The 20,653-nt window shown below is 44.4% G+C and overlaps 1 protein-coding gene across 1 annotated transcript in view; it reads right to left on the reverse strand.

The window, feature by feature from the left end:
* Positions 1–5,209: 5,209 nt before the first annotated feature.
* Positions 5,210–20,653, reverse strand: part of LOC138643157 (microtubule-associated serine/threonine-protein kinase 3-like) — a 49,335-nt gene continuing 33,891 nt past the window's right edge. The window contains exons 2-16 of the mRNA XM_069731978.1: positions 15,322–15,423; positions 14,977–15,076; positions 10,672–10,739; positions 9,658–9,743; positions 9,214–9,422; positions 8,699–8,837; positions 8,479–8,611; positions 8,122–8,287; positions 7,915–8,013; positions 7,567–7,689; positions 7,313–7,419; positions 7,122–7,213; positions 6,687–6,760; positions 6,156–6,200; positions 5,210–5,928 (exon numbers count right to left, since the gene is read on the reverse strand). Of these exons, the coding sequence (XP_069588079.1) occupies positions 5,831–5,928; positions 6,156–6,200; positions 6,687–6,760; positions 7,122–7,213; positions 7,313–7,419; positions 7,567–7,689; positions 7,915–8,013; positions 8,122–8,287; positions 8,479–8,611; positions 8,699–8,837; positions 9,214–9,422; positions 9,658–9,743; positions 10,672–10,739; positions 14,977–15,076; positions 15,322–15,423 (1,641 nt within the window). The 3' untranslated portion in view covers positions 5,210–5,830. The remainder of the gene's footprint in view (positions 5,929–6,155; positions 6,201–6,686; positions 6,761–7,121; positions 7,214–7,312; positions 7,420–7,566; positions 7,690–7,914; positions 8,014–8,121; positions 8,288–8,478; positions 8,612–8,698; positions 8,838–9,213; positions 9,423–9,657; positions 9,744–10,671; positions 10,740–14,976; positions 15,077–15,321; positions 15,424–20,653) is intronic.

Raw genomic sequence — 20,653 nt, forward strand, 5'->3', positions numbered from 1 at the left:
CATGGAGAGCGCTGAGGGGCGTCCTCTCTGCTCTCGCTCCTGCTAATGAATAAAACTATTAAACAAAAACAGTGAGAAACATGAGAGTAAATTATATCCTGTCATAAATTCATCATGGACCAATCAAAAATGAGCAAAAACAAGGATAGAAGGCTTCTATGGATAATGGCCGCCGCCATACATCACTGACCTATAATAGTTGCCGACATACATCACTGACCTATAATAGTGTCATCATTTTTTGCGCTTCTTGACTATCACAATGTGGCACCACATCTAATAGTGGTAACTGGACGTCAAAAAATCCAACCCTGGATTTCTGGTGGTTTGCCCTCATAGACCACAGCAATCTGTGCCGCAGCCAAAATTACCTCAGCTAAGGCTACTTTCACACTAGCGTCAGACTCTCAAGTTTTAATTTTAGTGAAAAAATATGTGCATAGGAGTGCCAAGATGGCGGCCGTGGGCATTGAGCAGGACCCTGGCTGCCATGGCGACCATTCTGCACCTTGCGATCAAGCTGTTGCGGAGCTGATGGGAGCCTGAATGGAGGCCTCATTTAACCAGTTCAGGACCGTTTTCCCCTGTTCCTGACCAGACACATTTTCAGAGTTCATTGTACATGATCACGGAATGGCTCTAAAATAATATTCTCATTCAAATATTAGTAACATAGTTAGTAACATAGTTAGTAAGGCCGAAAAAAGACATTTGTCCATCCAGTTCAGCCTATATTCCATCATAATAAATACCCAGATCTACGTCCTTCTACAGAACCTAATAATTGTATGATACAATATTGTTCTGCTCCAGGAAGACATCCAGGCCTCTCTTGAACCCCTCGACTGAGTTCGCCATCACCACCTCCTCAGGCAAGCAATTCCAGATTCTCACTGCCCTAACAGTAAAGAATCCTCTTCTATGTTGGTGGAAAAACCTTCTCTCCTCCAGACGCAAAGAATGCCCCCTTGTGCCCGTCACCTTCCTTGGTATAAACAGATCCTCAGCGAGATATTTGTATTGTCCCCTTATATACTTATACATGGTTATTAGATCGCCCCTCAGTCGTCTTTTTTCTAGACTAAATAATCCTAATTTCGCTAATCTATCTGGGTATTGTAGTTCTCCCATCCCCTTTATTAATTTTGTTGCCCTCCTTTGTACTCTCTCTAGTTCCATTATATCCTTCCTGAGCACCGGTGCCCAAAACTGGACACAGTACTCCATGTGCGGTCTAACTAGGGATTTGTACAGAGGCAGTATAATGCTCTCATCATGTGTATCCAGACCTCTTTTAATGCACCCCATGATCCTGTTTGCCTTGGCAGCTGCTGCCTGGCACTGGCTGCTCCAGGTAAGTTTATCATTAACTAGGATCCCCAAGTCCTTCTCCCTGTCAGATTTACCCAGTGGTTTCCCGTTCAGTGTGTAATGGTGATATTGATTCCCTCTTCCCATGTGTATAACCTTACATTTATCATTGTTAAACCTCATCTGCCACCTTTCAGCCCAAGTTTCCAACTTATCCAGATCCATCTGTAGCAGAATACTATCTTCTCTTGTATTAACTGCTTTACATAGTTTTGTATCATCTGCAAATATCGATATTTTACTGTGTAAACCTTCTACCAGATCATTAATGAATATGTTGAAGAGAACAGGTCCCAATACTGACCCCTGCGGTACCCCACTGGTCACAGCGACCCAGTTAGAGACTATACCATTTATAACCACCCTCTGCTTTCTATCACTAAGCCAGTTACTAACCCATTTACACACATTTTCCCCCAGACCAAGCATTCTCATTTTGTGTACCAACCTCTTGTGCGGCACGGTATCAAACGCTTTGGAAAAATCGAGATATACCACGTCCAATGACTCACCGTGGTCCAGTCTATAGCTTACCTCTTCATAAAAACTGATTAGATTGGTTTGACAGGAGCGATTTCTCATAAACCCATGCTGATATGGAGTTAAACAGTTATTCTCATTGAGATAATCCAGAATAACATCCCTCAGAAACCCTTCAAATATTTTACCAACAATAGAGGTTAGACTTACTGGCCTATAATTTCCAGGTTCACTTTTAGAGCCCTTTTTGAATATTGGCACCACATTTGCTATGCGCCAGTCCTGCGGAACAGACCCTGTCGCTATAGAGTCACTAAAAATAAGAAATAATGGTTTATCTATTACATTACTTAGTTCTCTTAGTACTCGTGGGTGTATGCCATCCGGACCCGGAGATTTATCTATTTTAATCTTATTTAGCCGGTTTCGCACCTCTTCTTGGGTTAGATTGGTGACCCTTAATATAGGGTTTTCATTGTTTCTTGGGATTTCACCTAGCATTTCATTTTCAAATATTCAAATAATTCTTCTTTCTCTCGTGACACATGGGGCTTAATTTTGTAATTTTTACCATTGAGGTTAAAGGGCTTCTCCATACTTGACAGGACCTTGTGCATTACCGCCCCCCCATTACACACCTTGTCCGCCCCCTGAGTATACGCTCAGACGCTTCGGCTCTATCTGGTGGCGCAGCATGACGACCTTTCCGGGAGCACTTCAGGAATGCTTCTGTAGCACCTGGCGGATTTGCCTAATTTTCCCAGAGTCTCCTCTTTTTCTGACGGCCTATTCGCTGGACGAAGTAATTGTATCTGAGGTCCCATGAACACTAGAAGGGGGTCCGCAGTCACTGGCTGGTTGCAGCGAGGAGAAGAATGAATGCAGCGGCCATTATCTGTGACAGGCCCCCACCTACCATGGGCCCTGTGTAATAGGTTTTGTTTGGAGACTTTCTGGTCTTAAATCTGCACAAAACCTCAGTGTGAACATAAATCTACATTGCACATGGTGCTATTTTTTTAATGTGGAAAAAGAATCAATGTGTCAATCCTTGAGGCGTTTCTGCTACAAAAATAAGAAAATTCCTAATCTGACGGTCATTTTTTACTGCCAGAAAAACAAGTTCAAATTTGAAAACTGAATCAAATAAACGTAGAAAAATCACTCCATATACAAAAATGGTGTAAAAAAAATCCATGTAAAAAAATCTTGTTTTTTGTTTTTTTTATAAGAATTTGTTGTTGGTTTTTCAACCTAAAAAATTCAGATAAAAAAATTATCTCTCTGTGAACATATCCAAAGAGAATGTTGTTTTTTTGCATGGTATTTTGGCACAGAATGTTCAGCCAGAAAAATCTACATCAAAAAATCTTTCATTGCATTCAGTAGTCAAATGTTAGCTTGTTTTTTCTTTTCAAGCAGAAACATTACAAGAATTGACAAAAATTGCCTTGTGTTATGTATGGAAAACGAGCCCAAGAATATTTTTAGATGGAGTTACAAGAGATATTAAATTTTTTTTATATTTCGGTTTTGTCACAGAATCTGACATGAAAAACACATAACACAAAATTATGAACATAGTGAAAAAATGCTATAATAATTCTATAATTATAATAATAATTCACTACTGAATCAACTCAAGCAGAAAAAGTCCCATACACAAAATCACACCAACCGCTGGCTTTTTTCCTGAAGTGGCTTTTTGAGCGAAAACTCCAGCGACTGCGCCGGCGTCTGAAAGATGCTGTGTGCACGTAGGCAGTTTCTGCTCCAAAAAACTCTGCAAAAAGATTGTGTTCACACTGCGTCTTTTTCTACTCTTTAAGGCCTGTTTCACACGTCAGTGTCTCCAGTACGTGAGGTGACAGTTTCCTCACGTACTGGAGACACTGACAAGTAGACACATAAAAATCACTGCATCTGTTCAGATGTCAGTGATTTTTTGCGGACCGTGTCTCCGTGTTTGGCCGTGTGCCAAACACGGAGACATGTCAGTGTTCGTGGGAGCGCACGTATTACACAGACCCATTAAAGTCAATGGGTCCGTGTAAAACACGTACCGCACACGGACATTGTCCGTGTGCAGTCCGTGTGCCGTGCAGGGGACAGCGCTACATTAAGCGCTGTCCCCCCCACTGGTGCTGAATCGGCGATTCATATCTTCCCTGCAGCAGCGTTTGCTGCAGGGAATATATGAATAATACTGTTTAAAATAAAGATGTATCTGCCCATCCGCCCCCCTCCCCGCTGTGCTGAAAATACTCACCCGGCTCGTTCCCTCGCCGCCGCTGCTTCTCCTGGCCACAGCTTCTTCTGTATGTGGTCACGTGGGGCCGCTCATTTACAGTAATGAATATGCGGCTCCACCTCCCATAGGGGTGGAGCCACATATTCATTTTCTGTAATCGGCGGCCCCACGTGACCGCATACAGGAGAAGCCGCAGCCAGGAGAAGAAGCAGCGGCGGCGAGGGAACGAGCCGGGTGAGTATTTTCAGCACAGCGGGGAAGGGGGGGGCGCACAGGGGGTGGGGGCCAGATACATCTTTATTTTAAACAGTATTATTCATATATTCCCTGCAGCAAACGCTGCTGCAGGGAAGATATGAATCGCCAATTCAGCACGATGCAGGGGACAGCGCTAAACTTTAGCGTTGTCTCCTGCACGGTGCGAGTGGTACCCAGTGGGCACACGGGCAGCACACATGTGCCGCACGTGTGCCACACTGATGTGCCACGTGAGGACACGGACACGGATAACTCCAGTAACATTTTTAAACGGTACGGGAATTATCTGGACGTGTGAAACCGGCCTAAAAATGTATTTTTTTTGCTTCTTCTGGTCGTTTCCTGGACGTTTCTGCAGTGTTTTTCTAATTGTTTTTTTGTGTGCTTTTCCGTATTTTTTCCAATACTTTCTGGTTGTTTTGATTTAAATTCCATTAAGCATTGAAAAAAAAAAAACTTGTAGAAACGCTTAAAAAAAATGCAGAATAATGCCTAGATGTCTTCCTTTTTTAACATTCCCATTGACCTAAAGTTATTTCCAGAAATATTTAACCAGTAACAAATATTGGCATTTGAATGTGGGAGTGGGAGGTAGTGATTACAGAGGATGTTGGTCTCAGCTCATTGGAATGTACGTATGGTAGTAACCGAGATGTAGGACGGTGCAGTGCTCTGGAGAGCTTTTTGGGTGAGTGCAATGACTGTTACAGCAGGGAGGAGGCACCAGTGTAGCTGCTGGACAAAAATATGAGCCTGACTGCTGCATTCTGGGTAATGAGAAATGTATTTAGGGAGAAGATCTATTACTACCGAGGTCAAGACGAAAAAGAATCAGAATAAAAATCTGAGTAATAATAATTGTAATTTTTTTATTAATAATAATAATAATAATAGGATAGAAGGACAAAATGAGGAACAGAATCAGTAGACGAAATCCTAGTCAGGAAGAAGCCGGGGTCAGATACCAGGTGATCAGTAACAGCCCAGTCTACGAGCAGTATGGATACCGCAGAGCCTGGTGACATAGGCCAGACCCGAACGTATCCGGGCAGAGATGTAACAGTCAGAAGGCCACAGGTAGATGGTGACGGTCCTTCTATAAAGCTCCAGCAGTGATGGTGGATCTGTTGGTGTAACAGTCAGAAGGCCACAGGTAGATGGTGACGGTCCTTCTATAAAGCTCCAGCAGTGATGGTGGATCTGCTGGTGTAACAGTCAGAAGGCCACAGGTGGATGGTGACGGTCCTTCTATAAAGCTCCAGCAGTGATGGTGGATCTGCTGGTGTAACAGTCAGAAGGCCACAGGTGGATGGTGACGGTCCTTCTATAAAGCTCCAGCAGTGATGGTGGATCTGCTGGTGTAACAGTCAGAAGGCCACAGGTGGATGGTGACGGTCCTTCTATAAAGCTCCAGCAGTGATGGTGGATCTGCTGGTCTTCAGGGCGCTGGATGCCGAGGTGTCCCATCTTTTAGATGTCTCTAGGAGGACGGTGACAACATGTAAATAGGCGAGCAGCCCTGGATAATCCACGCCGGCAGGATGATAAGATCCGGCGGAAGATGGAACCTATGAGAAGAGACAAATATAATGTAAATGATGGGACGCCATAGGGCATGATACTACTGTGCGGTCACTGTGGCCGGACGGCAGAGGAATCTCATCACACAGAGGTCAGGAATCATCGTCAGCGATCACACATGTGACAATCCCATCACTGACAGATGACATCTGCTCCACATGAAGTATTCTCCCTGACCGACATCACACAACATGGAGCTGATTCTCACACTTACCTCGTCTCTTTTTCCCCTTTTCCACATTTTCTGATTTTTCTTGTTCTATAAACAAAAACAACAACTCAGTAAGGACATATTGTTAAGGGATCTGCTGGGTATCTGTGCTGTGTATAGTGGGATTGTTCAAGTCCTGTCCCCTATAGTCCTGATAATCTGGCATTACATAATAGGGCAGAATAAGTCCTATACACCGGACATGACCTCATCTGAGGGGCATTAGATGTGTCACTAATATGGAGCAGTGAGCGCCCTGTGTGCCGCCATGTGGTGCACTCCTAATGAGCGATATTCTACTATAGGAGACGATGTCTCGTTATGATGACAGAGGATACTGGATGCTACAACGTATCACAGTATCCATGATAATAATGTACAAAGTTATGGAAATAGAGACTGGGCCCATAGGCAACATAACTGGGATCCATGAAACATGGATAACATAGGAGACCTAATACAGAAACACCATGTGGAGATATTGGACCCTTGATGGCAACAGTCACATTTTTGGTGCTATAGACATGTACATACCTGAGATTGGGGACGAGGATGGCAAGCTGGTTATTGCATCATCACTAGCAGATTCAGGAAAAGATTTTCTCTGCCTGTTTGGAAGAAGAAAACAGTGTAAATCACAAGTAAATCAGTATAAAACAGATTGTCTGACTAGAAGAACACCGACTATAGGGCCTAATAGGACATATGGAAGTCATAGTGGGGAAGGTCTCCTGCTCAAAACTATCTTCTATAGATCTGAGCGGAAAACAGCTACTAAGAATGTCCAGCAAGTAATATTACATGTCTCCTACAGTGTGGGCAGCACTAACAATACATGACCAACTGCAATTATGGCCTGTTATCACCAGCGGATTCTGCACTTGATATTATGGGACTTATGTCCTATATTTGGTGTTGTGCACATATATCAACCTGGAGCCTCCAGTAATGGCCCCATAATTTACTCACATTCTAATGTTTCTGCTTGATGCTTGGGTACACACTAGAGGGGACTTAGGATCCTCATTGTTGGTGTTGTTCCTGGTAGTGATGGTACAGAGCTAAATACAGACAAAATAAAAGATATGAAATTCTTTTTTTTTTTTTTTACTTTTAGAGGTTAGTTTTACATTTTCTGGATTTATTGACTACATACTTACATTAGAAAGCCTTTCAGAGGATGATGTAAAATTTTGGAAGAAAAGGCTCTCATTGTCCTCACTTGTGTCCTCCTCTGAGACCATTTGATTGTCTGGATCAGCGTGATCTACAAGTCATAGGTAATGACATATTATTAGAGGTTGCCACTATGAGACAATCACTATTAATAACAAATATTAATAGGAACTGATTGTCACATATTAAGGAAGACGAGACAAACAGACTCTTATTCTAGATAATGTCTCCTACTTACTGATAAATAAGCTGGTGTCCAGATCTGATGCAAGCTGAGGAACATACTCTGGCTTGTGACTTAGAAGGTTGTCAAAGTCCAAGTCACTCAGGAATTCATAATTCTTGATCTCAAATGCTCCTCCTGGAAAAAGAAAATCAAAAGTGATGCGGATGTTGTCAGAGACTGCTTCATATCTGAGCAGCTTATCTTAATCTGAACTACTGACATGACCAAAGGAAATAGATTGAAAGTCATAGTATGGAGAACTAGAAATAAGCAAGCAGATAGAGAAGTGCCGATCCTCATGGACTGGAGCGATGAGTCCTTGGTGTAAGAAGTGAATATTAATACTATTTTATCTGTTACCTGTCCCAAGTCTTTGTGCAGGATTTGTTCTTAGCAGGTCACTGATAAGGTCCTGAGCATCAGGGGGAGGAGCATGATCCCAATCCCAAATTAGGTCTCCTGTTATATAGAAAATTACAGAAAATAAAACCTCTATATTGGACTGTAAAAAGGAAATAACTAAACCCTTGTAACCAGGCAAAGCAATGATCAGATTATTCTACTTACCCCCGACAATATTCTTATAAAGTTCAGTTATGGGATCTCCGTGAAATGGTACATATCCCAGAAGAAATTCATGCAGGATTATCCCCATTGACCACCAGTCAGCAGGTCTTCCATAGCCTTTGTTCTGGATGATTTCTGGGGCCATGTAAGATGGGGTGCCACATTCCTGGAAGCCGACAGAAGATAGAGATGAGAATCGATGAAATGATTATTATAACAAGTTTGCGCCATAAAGACACAGTGACAGAAGATAAAATATCAGTGGAAAAGTTCTCCAGAAATGAAGAACGTAGAGAAGAGACAATAGTGTGATGAGATGTGTAAAGAACAAGCTAAGTTCCTGTAAGCGATGCCCACCTCACGGTCCTTGAACTCTCTGCTGATATCCTCCAATGATTCCTTGTGGGTGTTGGTTTCTGGTCTCATGACACCAACTTTTGAAAGCCCAAAATCTGCGACTTTAATGTGTCCAGCAGTTGTAATCAGGAGGCTGTGAAAGAGAAGATTGTTTTAGTCTCACAGGCTGTGGTAATAAATGATAACTTCCCTCCATTATTATACTACAGGGGGCACTTACTTCTCTGGCTTCAGGTCTCTATGCACCACACCATAGCTGTGCAGGTATTCCACAGCAACAACCGCTTCTGCAAAGTACAGGCGGGCCGAGGGGACAGATAAAGGACCCCTGGTGGTTAGAAGGGTCTCACAATCTCCACCTATAGAAGAAAGGAAATATGAGCGGTGAGTGGTTTGTACAGCAGATCACCATGATGTATCCTGAGAAGTGAGCGGAGACATCGGGGCAGGAGAGACTCTATACAGATATCATGTATAGTGCAGAGAATATTAGTCTGAGGTCATGATGAAAAGTCGTCCATGTCACTAATGACGTGATGTGACATCTGGTCTACAGCTGGAGATCCTGACGTGCTCAGTGCGGACATACAGGGACATCGCACACATCAATGACTTTCCGTAATACCTATAGTGAATATGGGAATGTAACTGTCCACGGGGACAAGTCCTAATGATAGGAGCGATGATAAGATGTCCGCAGACATGGGCTGAATATAATACATGGACGTGTCCTACCTCCTACATACTCCATCACCATACACAGGTGAGATCTCGTAGGGAAGGAGCAGAGCATGGAGGCCACAAAGGGACAATCCGCGAATGTCAGAATGTCCCTCTCCAGAAAGGCCCCTTCCACTTCTTTTGAAGTATTCATGTTCTTCTTGGCCATTTTCTTCATGGCAAAGATCTTCTGTGAGTCTTTATGGCGAACTAAGCAGACGGTCCTGGAGAGAAGGAGAAGCCATGGTTTATAATGGATCTTTATTAACAGTCCGGTGATTTGTTACAGATCAGTTTGCTCCACTGTTTATAGCGGAGCTGAATAGTCACAATTAGATGTGGACAATGGTGTGGACTCAGATCATGTCCCTATGATAACACTGAATGGCAGAGCACTGAGGCTGAAGCCTTGTCATAGGGAACCCTGAGAAATGTGGATTATGCCAAGAGAAATCTCACCCAAAAGTTCCGCTGCTGATCACCTTGGATGTTTCATAGTCGCTCATTTGCGGCTTTCTTGCCGGGATCAATGATTCCATCAAATTCTATAAAAGGAGAAGAAGAAATAATATTAAGATCTAGAAGCTGCAGGGAAACATCTCCAGATGCAGAAATGTCTCCTCCGATATTATGTCCCCGCTGATGTGCACTGATCCGATGTAGGGAGGATACGAGCCGGACGCTCTGCAGACACGGATGTAATATAAGGGGGTCCTCCATACACCGGAATCATTGTACAGTGCTGGATAGTGTGGGAGATCACACAGAGGAGAACTTACCGGGAGAATATGTCAGCAGGTTTGTGCTATGTATTCTCAGAGCAGCATGATGTAGGGGCTGAGACCCTGATTCCAGCGATGTGTCACTTACCAGGCTGTGTGGTGTTGAGTCAATAAAATCAGTGTTTTATCAGCAGGAGATTATCACTAGAGGACTATCTGGCTCGTGCCATGTAGTCCAATTGCTCTGTGTAAACCCAACCCCACCACTGATTGGCAGTTTTCTTTCTATGCACTGTGTACACAGAAAGCAGTCAATCACTGGTGTTGGTGGGGTTATACACAGAAAGCTGCCAATCACTGGTGTGGGCGACGTCATATATGAACTAATGGATACATCTCTGGAATCAGGGTCTCTGCCCCTACATCATGATGCTCTCAGATAGGAACAAAAACCCTCTGACAGATACTTATAATATAAATGCTATTATCAATCACTGGTGTGGGCGGCGTAATATATATGAATTAATGGATACATCTTCTGGAATCAGGGTCTCTGCCCCTACATCATGATGCTCTCAGATAGGAATAAAAACCCTCTGACAGATTCTTATAATATAAATTCTATTATCTAATGCGATAGTGTCATCTCCTCATAGAATAGAGACGTCCCCTGGTTATATGGGGATAATGCTGGAGGGGTCTCACACCCCACAATCAGAGACACACAGACATCTCCCTCTATAATACTTACACCGGCAGGTTCTTGGATCTCCGGGATCTCTAAGATTACACTGTCAGGATCCGCCAGCTCAGTTGTTTCTAAAATAGTGATAAAATGATGAAGAAATAAAATGTATTAGAGGATATTAATCCTAGAGACACAATACAGCGATATAACGGAGAAATTACAAGACGTGTGTAAATGGGATTAATCCTCGTTATAGGGGGATTCTGTGTATGGGAACGTCCGGCGCATCCATAGATAAATGTCATGTAATGGTGGAGGACCCCAATCACCACATGAATGAGGATCCCATCGCCCTCGCTGCACATGTGAGTGATGGGAACAGAGCTGAGGCATAGGAGCCATATGCAAATTAGCCTGGAGGTGCACTGGGGCGTGTCACTGCACTCAGACTTCTTCCACGCCCCCAGTGCACTTCCATCCTGATTTCTATATGACTTCTACATTAGATTTCTCCTGACTGGCACATTGGATATCTGGAAAAAATGTGAGAAAATGTCCTGTACAGTCCTCCCACTCCTCCCAAATGTAAATGTCCTGTACAGTCCTCCCACTCCTCCCATAGAAAATGTCCTGTACAGACCTCCCACTCCTCCCATATACAATGTCCTGTACAGTCCTCCCACTCCTCCCATATACAATGTCCTGTACAGTCCTCCCACTCCTCCCATATAAAATGTCCTGTACAGTCCTCCCACTCCTCCCATATACAATGTCCTGTACAGTCCTCCCACTCCTCCCATATACAATGTCCTGTAGAGTCCTCCCAAACCTCCCATATACAATGTCCTGTACAGTCCTCCCACTCCTCCCATATACAATGTTCTGTACAGTCCTCCCACTCCTCCCATATACAATGCCCTGTACAGTCCTCCCACTCCTCCCATATACAATGTCCTGTACAGTCCTCCCACTCCTCCCATATAAAATGTCCTGTACAGTCCTCACACTCCTCCTATATAAAATGTCCTGTACAGTCCTCACACTCCTCCTATATAAAATGTCCTGTACAGTCCTCCCACTCCTCCCATATAAAATGTCCTGTACAGTCCTCCCACTCCTCCCATAGAAAATGTCCTGTACAGTCCTCCCACTCCTCCCATAGAAAATGTCCTGTACAGACCTCCCACTCCTTCCATATATAATGTCCTGTACAGTCCTCCCACTCCTCCCATATACAATGTCCTGTACAGTCCTCCCACTACTCCCATATACAATGTCCTGTACAGTCCTCCCACTCCTCCCATATACAATGTCCTGTACAGTCCTCCCACTCCTCCCATATAAAATGTCCTGTACAGTCCTCCCACACCTCCCATATACAATGTCCTGTACAGTCCTCCCACTCCTCCCATATACAATGTCCTGTACAGTCCTCCCACTCCTCCCATATACAATGTCCTGTACAGTCCTCCCACTCCTCCCATATACAATGTCCTGTACAGTCCTCCCACACCTCCCATATACAATGTCCTGTACAGTCCTCCCACTCCTCCCATATACAATGTCCTGTACAGTCCTCCCACTCCTCCCATATACAATGTCCTGTACAGTCCTCCCACACCTCCCATATACAATGTCCTGCACAGTCCTCCCACTCCTCCCATATACAATGTTCTGTACAGTCCTCCCACTCCTCCCATATACAATGTCCTGTACAGTCCTCCCACTCCTCCCATATACAATGTCCTGTACAGTCCTCCCACTCCTCCCATATAAAATGTCCTGTACAGTCCTCACACTCCTCCTATATAAAATGTCCTGTACAGTCCTCCCACTCCTCCCATATAAAATGTCCTGTACAGTCCTCCCACTCCTCCCATATACAATGTCCTGTACAGTCCTCCCACTCCTCCCATATACAATGTCCTGTACAGTCCTCCCACTCCTCCCATATACAATGTCCTGTACAGTCCTCCCACTCCTCCCATATACAATGTCCTGTACAGACCTCCCACTCCTCCCATATACAATGTCCTGTACAGTCCTCCCACTCCTCCCATATAAAATGTCCTGTACAGTCCTCACACTCCTCCTATATAAAATGTCCTGTACCGTCCTCCCACTCCTCTCATATAAAATGTCCTGTACAGTCCTCCCACTCCTCCCATATACAATGTCCTGTACAGTCCTCCCACTCCTCCCATATAAAATGTCCTGTACAGTCCTCCCACTCCTCTCATATAAAATGTCCTGTATAGTCCTCCCACTCCTCCCATATAAAATGTCCTGTACAGTCCTCACACTCCTCCTATATAAAATGTCCTGTACAGTCCTCACACTCCTCCTATATAAAATGTCCTGTACAGTCCTCCCACTCCTCCCATATAAAATGTCCTGTACAGTCCTCCCACTCCTCCCATATAAAATGTCCTGTACAGTCCTCCCACTCCTCCAATATAAAATGTCCTGTACAGTCCTCCCACTCCTCCCATATACAATGTCCTGTACAGTGCTCCCACTCCTCCCATATACAATGTCCTGTACAGTGCTCCCACTCCTCCCATATACAATGTCCTGTACAGTCCTCCCACTCCTCCCATATAAAATGTCCTGTACAGTCCTCCCACTCCTCCCATATAAAATGTCCTGTACAGTCCTCCCACTCCTCCCATATAAAATGTCCTGTACAGTCCTCCCACTCCTCCTATATAAAATGTCCTGTACAGTCCTCCCACTCCTCCCATATAAAATGTCCTGTACAGTCCTCCCACTCCTCCCATATAAAATGTCCTGTACAGTCCTCACACTCCTCCTATATAAAATGTCCTGTACAGTCCTCCCACTCCTCCCATATACAATGTCCTGTACAGTCCTCCCACTCCTCCCATATACAATGTCCTGTACAGTCCTCCCACTCCTCCCATATACAATGTCCTGTACAGTCCTCCCATATAAAATGTCCTGTACAGTCCTCCCACTCCTCCTATATAAAATGTCCTGTACACTCCTCCCATATACAATGTCCTGTACAGTCCTCCCACTCCTCCCATATACAATGTCCTGTACAGTCCTCCCACTCCTCCCATATAAAATGTCCTGTACAGTCCTCCCACTCCTCCCATATACAATGTCCTGTACAGTCCTCCCACTCCTCCTATATAAAATGTCCTGTACAGTCCTCCCACTCCTCCCATATACAATGTCCTGTACAGTCCTCCCACTCCTCCCATATAAAATGTCCCGTACAGTCCTCCCACTCCTCCCATATGTATATGTGCTCCCAGGTTCCATTACACAGAATGGAAGAGTAAGGCTATGTGCACACGTAAGAAAAGAGGTGCAGAATTTTCTGCACAAAATCCGCATCTCCTGGCAGAATCTGCAGCTGCGGATTTGCTGCGGTTTTTATGCGGTTTTAGTGCGGTTTTTGTGCAGAATTGATGCGGATTTTGTGCGGATTTTCTGCAGTTTTTACCACTGCGGATTTCTGTTAATGGAGGGTGCAGAAACGCTGCAGAACTGCACAAAAGAAGTGACATGCACTTCTTTGAAATCTGCAGCGTATCCGCGCGGACTTTTCTGCACCATGTGCACAGCTTTTTTTTTTCTCATTGATTTACATTGTACTGTAAATCACAGTGCGGTTCTGCAGCGTTTCTGCGCAGAAAAAAACGCTGCAGATCTGCACTAAATCTGCATCGTGTGCACACAACCTAAGGCTATGTGCACACGTTCAGGATTTCTTGCAGAAATTTCCTGAGCAAAACCGGACATTTTATGCAAGAAATCCGCATGCGTTTTTTTTTTTTTTGCGTTTTTGAAGATTTTTTGCTCGTTTTTTACGCTTTTTTTGTGCGTTTTTTTTCTGGTGCTTCCCAATGCATTAAACAGCGGGGAAAAAGCGAAAATCCGCAAAATTAATGAACATGCTGCATTTTCAACCACGATGCGTTTTGTGGAAAAAAAACGCATCATGTGCACAAAAAATTGTGGAATGCATTCTAAATTATGGGATGCATAATGTATGCGGTTTTTATGCGTTTTTATAGCATTTTAATAGTGAAAAAAACGCGAAAAAAAACGTGAAAAATCCACAACGTGTGCACACAGCCTAAGGGCTCATACTCACTTGCGCGAGACTCGGATGAGTCTCGCATGACAATACCGACACTGCACCTGGCACAGAGGAGCGGAGCGTGCGGCTGCATGTATTCCTATGTGGCCGCACGCTCCAAACTGCTGCCGGGTATTGCCGTGCGAGACTCATCCGAGTCTCGCGCAAGTGAGTATGAGCCATAAATGTGACGTTATCCCCTGTGTTCTATACTATACGGATATTTCCTGTAGAAGGTTGTGTGATCGGCTCACCTGTGGTCAGATCGCTGCTCGGCCCCGGCTGACTCGTATTAGGGTCAGGGGTTTCCGCGGTCACATTTTGCTCATCTTTGGTGTCGCCTTCTGGTGTCTCCTGATAGATAGAATATATAGAATTAACATGTGGAACCTTCCACTAAACCACCAAATACATGAATCAGGAAGGACTGAACCTCCATTTACAGACGCACCACCTGTAACTACAGATCAGGCGCCATCATGAGGGCTTTTCTCAGAACGTTCTCTCAGATGTGACACCAGATCTTCTGATATCTGACTGGTGATCTGGAGAAGATCAGAAAACAAGGACGTGTGATAGAGAAGATGATGGCTGCTTACCAGGCGTTCCGATGAGCGGGCTGGACCTTCCAGGACACACAGGACTTTTTCGGCCAGTTCTTTAATAAGAGCCAAATCTCCATATTGAGATCTTTTTTCAGCCTATAAAGAAGAAACAAAAATGAAAATTCTGAGATGAGAAAGGTCACAATGGAGGTGGCCATTGTATGTGACATCTGCTCCTCTCTGCAGATACCACGACTACATATCTGGGGACTTGTCCTGTGTTATATTGAGGAATGAGGAAGCTTCTATCCCACCATTCTTATCCAGTATTGTGGAGAAGATTTGTGTACAGCGTCCGCCTTTTACCTGCTGTAGTAATGTCCTGATGTTCTGGGGTAAATCCGTCAGATATTCTGAGGTGAGTTGACTTCGGTGGTATTTGGTCAGGCAGTCCTTTACTAGCTCCACCACCAGCCGGTGAGTGAAGCTGAGGACGCCATCGGGTGGTAGAAGCACAATCTCAGGGCGATTGGTGGTAAGAATCTCCCATAGTGCTTCTACCTGAAGATTGTCCAAAAGAAAATCAGCCATAGCAAAAACTGCAAGTGCTCAGTCACTATAGAGCCAACAAAGTCAGCAGTGATAGTGAGAAAGTGCAAGTGCTCAGTCACTATGGAGCCAATAAGGCAGCCATGACCCTGTGTGCATTGTGTAAGTAGTGACTGTGAGCAGTGATGTCATAATGGCCGACCATCACCAGTGATGTCATAATGACCAGTTATGTCATCATGGAATCTGGTGATGGAATCTTCTAGGGACGACTCTGCACAAATTCATGCTGCGCAGCAATATTTAAAGTGAGTGAGGGCTCATACTGTATATAGAGGGCTATGTGATGGCCCAGCTGTATATAGGGAGCAATGTGTGGACTCATACCTTATGTAGGGGTTATATGAGGGCTCTTACTGTATATAGTGGCTATGTGAGGGCTCGTACAGTATATAACAGGCTGTGTATGGGCTTATACTGTATATAGGGGGGATGTCAGCTTACTTAATTCTGCTTAATATTAAGTAATACATTTAATACTATAAAACAATTATAGTTAGTATATTAAAGGGAACCTGCCACCCCCTCAGGCGTTTGTAACTAAAAGAGCCACCTTGTGCAGCACAAATGCTGCATTCTGACAAGGGGGCTCTTTTAGTTATGCTCCCTGCACACGCTGAAATAAACGTTTATAAAATGTGCCCCCTCATACCGTGAAATGTTCCCGGAGGCGGGTCTTTCCCTCCTAATCAGACGCACCACAGCCATCACTCTGGACCTGTGCGCGCCGGGTGCCGCCTCCTCTTGCTGCATTATCGTCCCCGGCGCCTGTGCTGTAATTACGAAGGGCAGCGCAACTGCGCACGCCCGGAGAATAAAATGTAATGCGCAGGCATCAGGGACGATAATGCAGCAAGAGGAGGCGGCGCTCGGCTCGCACAGGTCCGGAGTGACGGCTGTGGTGCGTCTGATTAGGAGGGAAAGACCCGCCTCCGGGAACATTTCACGGTATGAGGGGGCACATTTTATAAACGTTTATTTCAGCGTGTGCAGGGAGCAGAACTAAAAGAGCCCCCTTGTCAGAATGCAGCATTTGTGCTGCACAAGGTGGCTCTTTTAGTTACAAACGCCTGAAGGGGGGGGGGGGGGGGTGACAGGTTCCCTTTAATATTTGTCAGAATTAATTTCAGCCTATTGGTTCGGCCTCCACAACAGTCCCATCTCTCATGTGGCCCCTAGAATATTGATTTCCCACCCCTGCTCTATTATGTATAGCGCTGTTACGTGTAGTGCACCAGAGCATCTGCATGTTAATCGCGTGCCTTATCACATCATCTATCAAAGTGACTCATGTGATATGTCATGTGATCCATCGGGTGCTGTGGGGCCCCCACCTTCTAAACTGCCCGGGGCCCCGGCTACATGGGATACATCGGGTGCTGGGGGGCCCCCACCTTCTAAACTGCCCGGGGGCCCCAGCTACATGTGATACATCGGGTGCTGGGGGCCCTCACCGTCTAAACTGCCCGGGGCCTCGGCTACATGGGATACATCGGGTACTGGGGGTCCCCACCTTCTAAACTGCCCGGGGGCCCTGGCTACATGGGATACATCGGGTGCTGGGGGCCCCCCCACCTTCTAAACTGCCCGGGGGCCCTGGCTACATGTGATACATCGGGTGCTGGGGGCCCCCACCTTCTAAACTCTCTGGGGCCCCGACTACTCTTTATCCACCCCTGCTTCTATCCCACCATTATTATCCAGTATTATGGAGAAGATTTGTGTGCAGCGTCCGCCACTTACCTGCTGTAGTAATGTCCTGATGTTCTGGGCTAAATCCGTCAGATACTCTGAGGTGAGTTGACCTCGGTGGTATTTGGTCAGGCAGTCCTTTACCAGCTCCACCACCAGCCGGTGAGCGAAGCTGAGGACGCCATCGGGTGGTAGAAGCACAATCTCAGGGCGATTGGTGGTAAGAATCTCCCATAGTGCTTCTACTTGAAGATTGTCCAAAAGGAAATCAGCCATAGCTAAAAACTACAAGTGCTCAGTCACTATAGAGCCAACAAAGTCAGCAGTGATAGCGAGAAAGTGCAAGTGTTCACTCACTATGGAGAAAGGCAGTTGAGATAGTGAAAAACTACAAGTGTTCAGTCACTATAGAGCCAACAAAGTCAGCAGTGATAGCGAAAAACTACAAGTGTTCAGTCACTATGGTGAAAGACAACTGTGATAGCAAGAAAGTGCAAGTGTTCAGTCACTATAGAGCCAACAAAGTCAGCAGTGATAGAGACAAACTGCAAGCGCTCAGTCACTAGAGCCAACAAAGGCAGCTGTGACCCTGCGCGCCTTGTATTTATAGTGACTGTGAGCTGTGATGTCATAATGGTCTGTGATGTCACAATGGTCTGTGATGTCATCTTGCAATGTTGTGATGGAATCTTCTAGGTTCGGCTCTGCACAAATACATACTGCCCAGCAATAGTATAGAAACACCATAGAATTAAATACGGCTCCATGATTTGATGGCCGTTCTCTTTTATTTCCAATTAGAACACAACCAGGATAAGGTTATGTTCCTACGTTTCATTTTTGCAGCATTTTTTTCTGCATCAAAAAAAACAGATTTGTGGCAGGAAACCCTTGTGTACAATCCACACTTATTTGCTGTGTTTTTTTTTTGCAGTGTTTATACTTGTGGGGTTTTTTTTTCATTCATTTGAATGGGTGAAAAACACGGCAAAACTCACGAAGGAATTGACATGCCGCAGATATTAAAAAAACTCAGCGTGTGAATGAGGCTTCAGAAATCTCATTCACTAATCTGATGTTTTAGCTGCAGAAAAGAAAATCCACTTGTGAAAAACCCCAAAGACAAACGCAGTCATGATATGTGATACATTTTATTATAATCTACAAAGGGCATGACACAGATCAGCTGTGCAGCGGAGGCTGGAGCCTGGAATTGCTAATATTCAGCACTAGTTACAGGGGAAATCAGCAATCATAAGCGTGTATTTAGATAGTGAAATGCCCGGCTTTTCTGTCCTCATGGTGGACACAATAAAAACACAACAGAAGAAGAAAAAGCAAGAAAAATATACAGTATATGTGTGTGTGTATATACCGTATGTACTCGAGTATAAGCCGACCCGAGTATAAGCCGAGAGCCCAAACTTGGCCACAAAAAAATGGGAAAACTTAATAACTCGAGTATAAGCCTAGGGTGGGAAATGCAGCAGCTACCGGTAAAGTTCAAAAATAAAAAAATAGATACCTATAAAAGTAAAATTAATTGAGATATCAGTAGGTTAAGTGTTTTTGAATATCCATATTGAATCAGGAGCCCCATATAATGCGCCATACAGTTCATGATGGGCCCCATAAGATGCTCCATACAAAATACGCCCCATATAATGCTCCACAAAATTTATGATGGGCTCCATAAGATGCTCCATATTAAAATATGCCCCATATAATGCTGCACAAAGGTTAATAATGGCCCCATAAGATGCTCCATAGACACATTTGCATCATACAGTTCTGCATAAAGGTTAATAAGGGCCCCATAAGATGCTTTATAGAGATATTTGCCCAATATAATAACATAGTAACATAGTAACATAGTTAGTAAGGCCGAAAAAAGACATTTGTCCATCCAGTTCAGCCTATATTCCATCATAATAAATCCCCAGATCTACGTCCTTCTACAGAACCTAATAATTGTATGATACAATATTGTTCTGCTCCAGGAAGACATCCAGGCCTCTCTTGAACCCCTCGACTGAGTTCGCCATCACCACCTCCTCAGGCAAGCAATTCCAGATTCTCACTGCCCTAACAGTAAAGAATCCTCTTCTATGTTGGTGGAAAAACCTTCTCTCCTCCAGACGCAAAGAATGCCCCCTTGTGCCCGTCACCTTCCTTGGTATAAACAGATCCTCAGCGAGATATTTGTATTGTCCCCTTATATACTTATACATGGTTATTAGATCGCTCCTCAGTCGTCTTTTTTCTAGACTAAATAATCCTAATTTCGCTAATCTATCTGGGTATTGTAGTTCTCCCATCCCCTTTATTAATTTTGTTGCCCTCCTTTGTACTCTCTCTAGTTCCATTATATCCTTCCTGAGCACCGGTGCCCAAAACTGGACACAGTACTCCATGTGCGGTCTAACTAGGGATTTGTACAGAGGCAGTATAATGCTCTCATCATGTGTATCCAGACCTCTTTTAATGCACCCCATGATCCTGTTTGCCTTGGCAGCTGCTGCCTGGCACTGGCTGCTCCAGGTAAGTTTATCATTAACTAGGATCCCCAAGTCCTTCTCCCTGTCAGATTTACCCAGTGGTTTCCCGTTCAGTGTGTAATGGTGATATTGATTCCTTCTTCCCATGTGTATAACCTTACATTTCTCATTGTTAAACCTCATCTGCCACCTTTCAGCCCAAGTTTCCAACTTATCCAGATCCATCTGTAGCTGAATACTATCTTCTCTTGTATTAACTGCTTTACATAGTTTTGTATCATCTGCAAATATCGATATTTTACTGTGTAAACCTTCTACCAGATCATTAATGAATATGTTGAAGAGAACAGGTCCCAATACTGACCCCTGCGGTACCCCACTGGTCACAGCGACCCAGTTAGAGACTATACCATTTATAACCACCCTCTGCTTTCTATCACTAAGCCAGTTACTAACCCATTTACACACATTTTCCCCCAGACCAAGCATTCTCATTTTGTGTACCAACCTCTTGTGCGGCACGGTATCAAACGCTTTGGAAAAATCGAGATAGACCACGTCCAATGACTCACCGTGGTCCAGCCTAT

The sequence above is a fragment of the Ranitomeya imitator genome, chromosome 6 (genome assembly GCF_032444005.1).
Source record: "Ranitomeya imitator isolate aRanImi1 chromosome 6, aRanImi1.pri, whole genome shotgun sequence".
NCBI classification, from domain to species: Eukaryota; Metazoa; Chordata; class Amphibia; order Anura; family Dendrobatidae; genus Ranitomeya; species Ranitomeya imitator.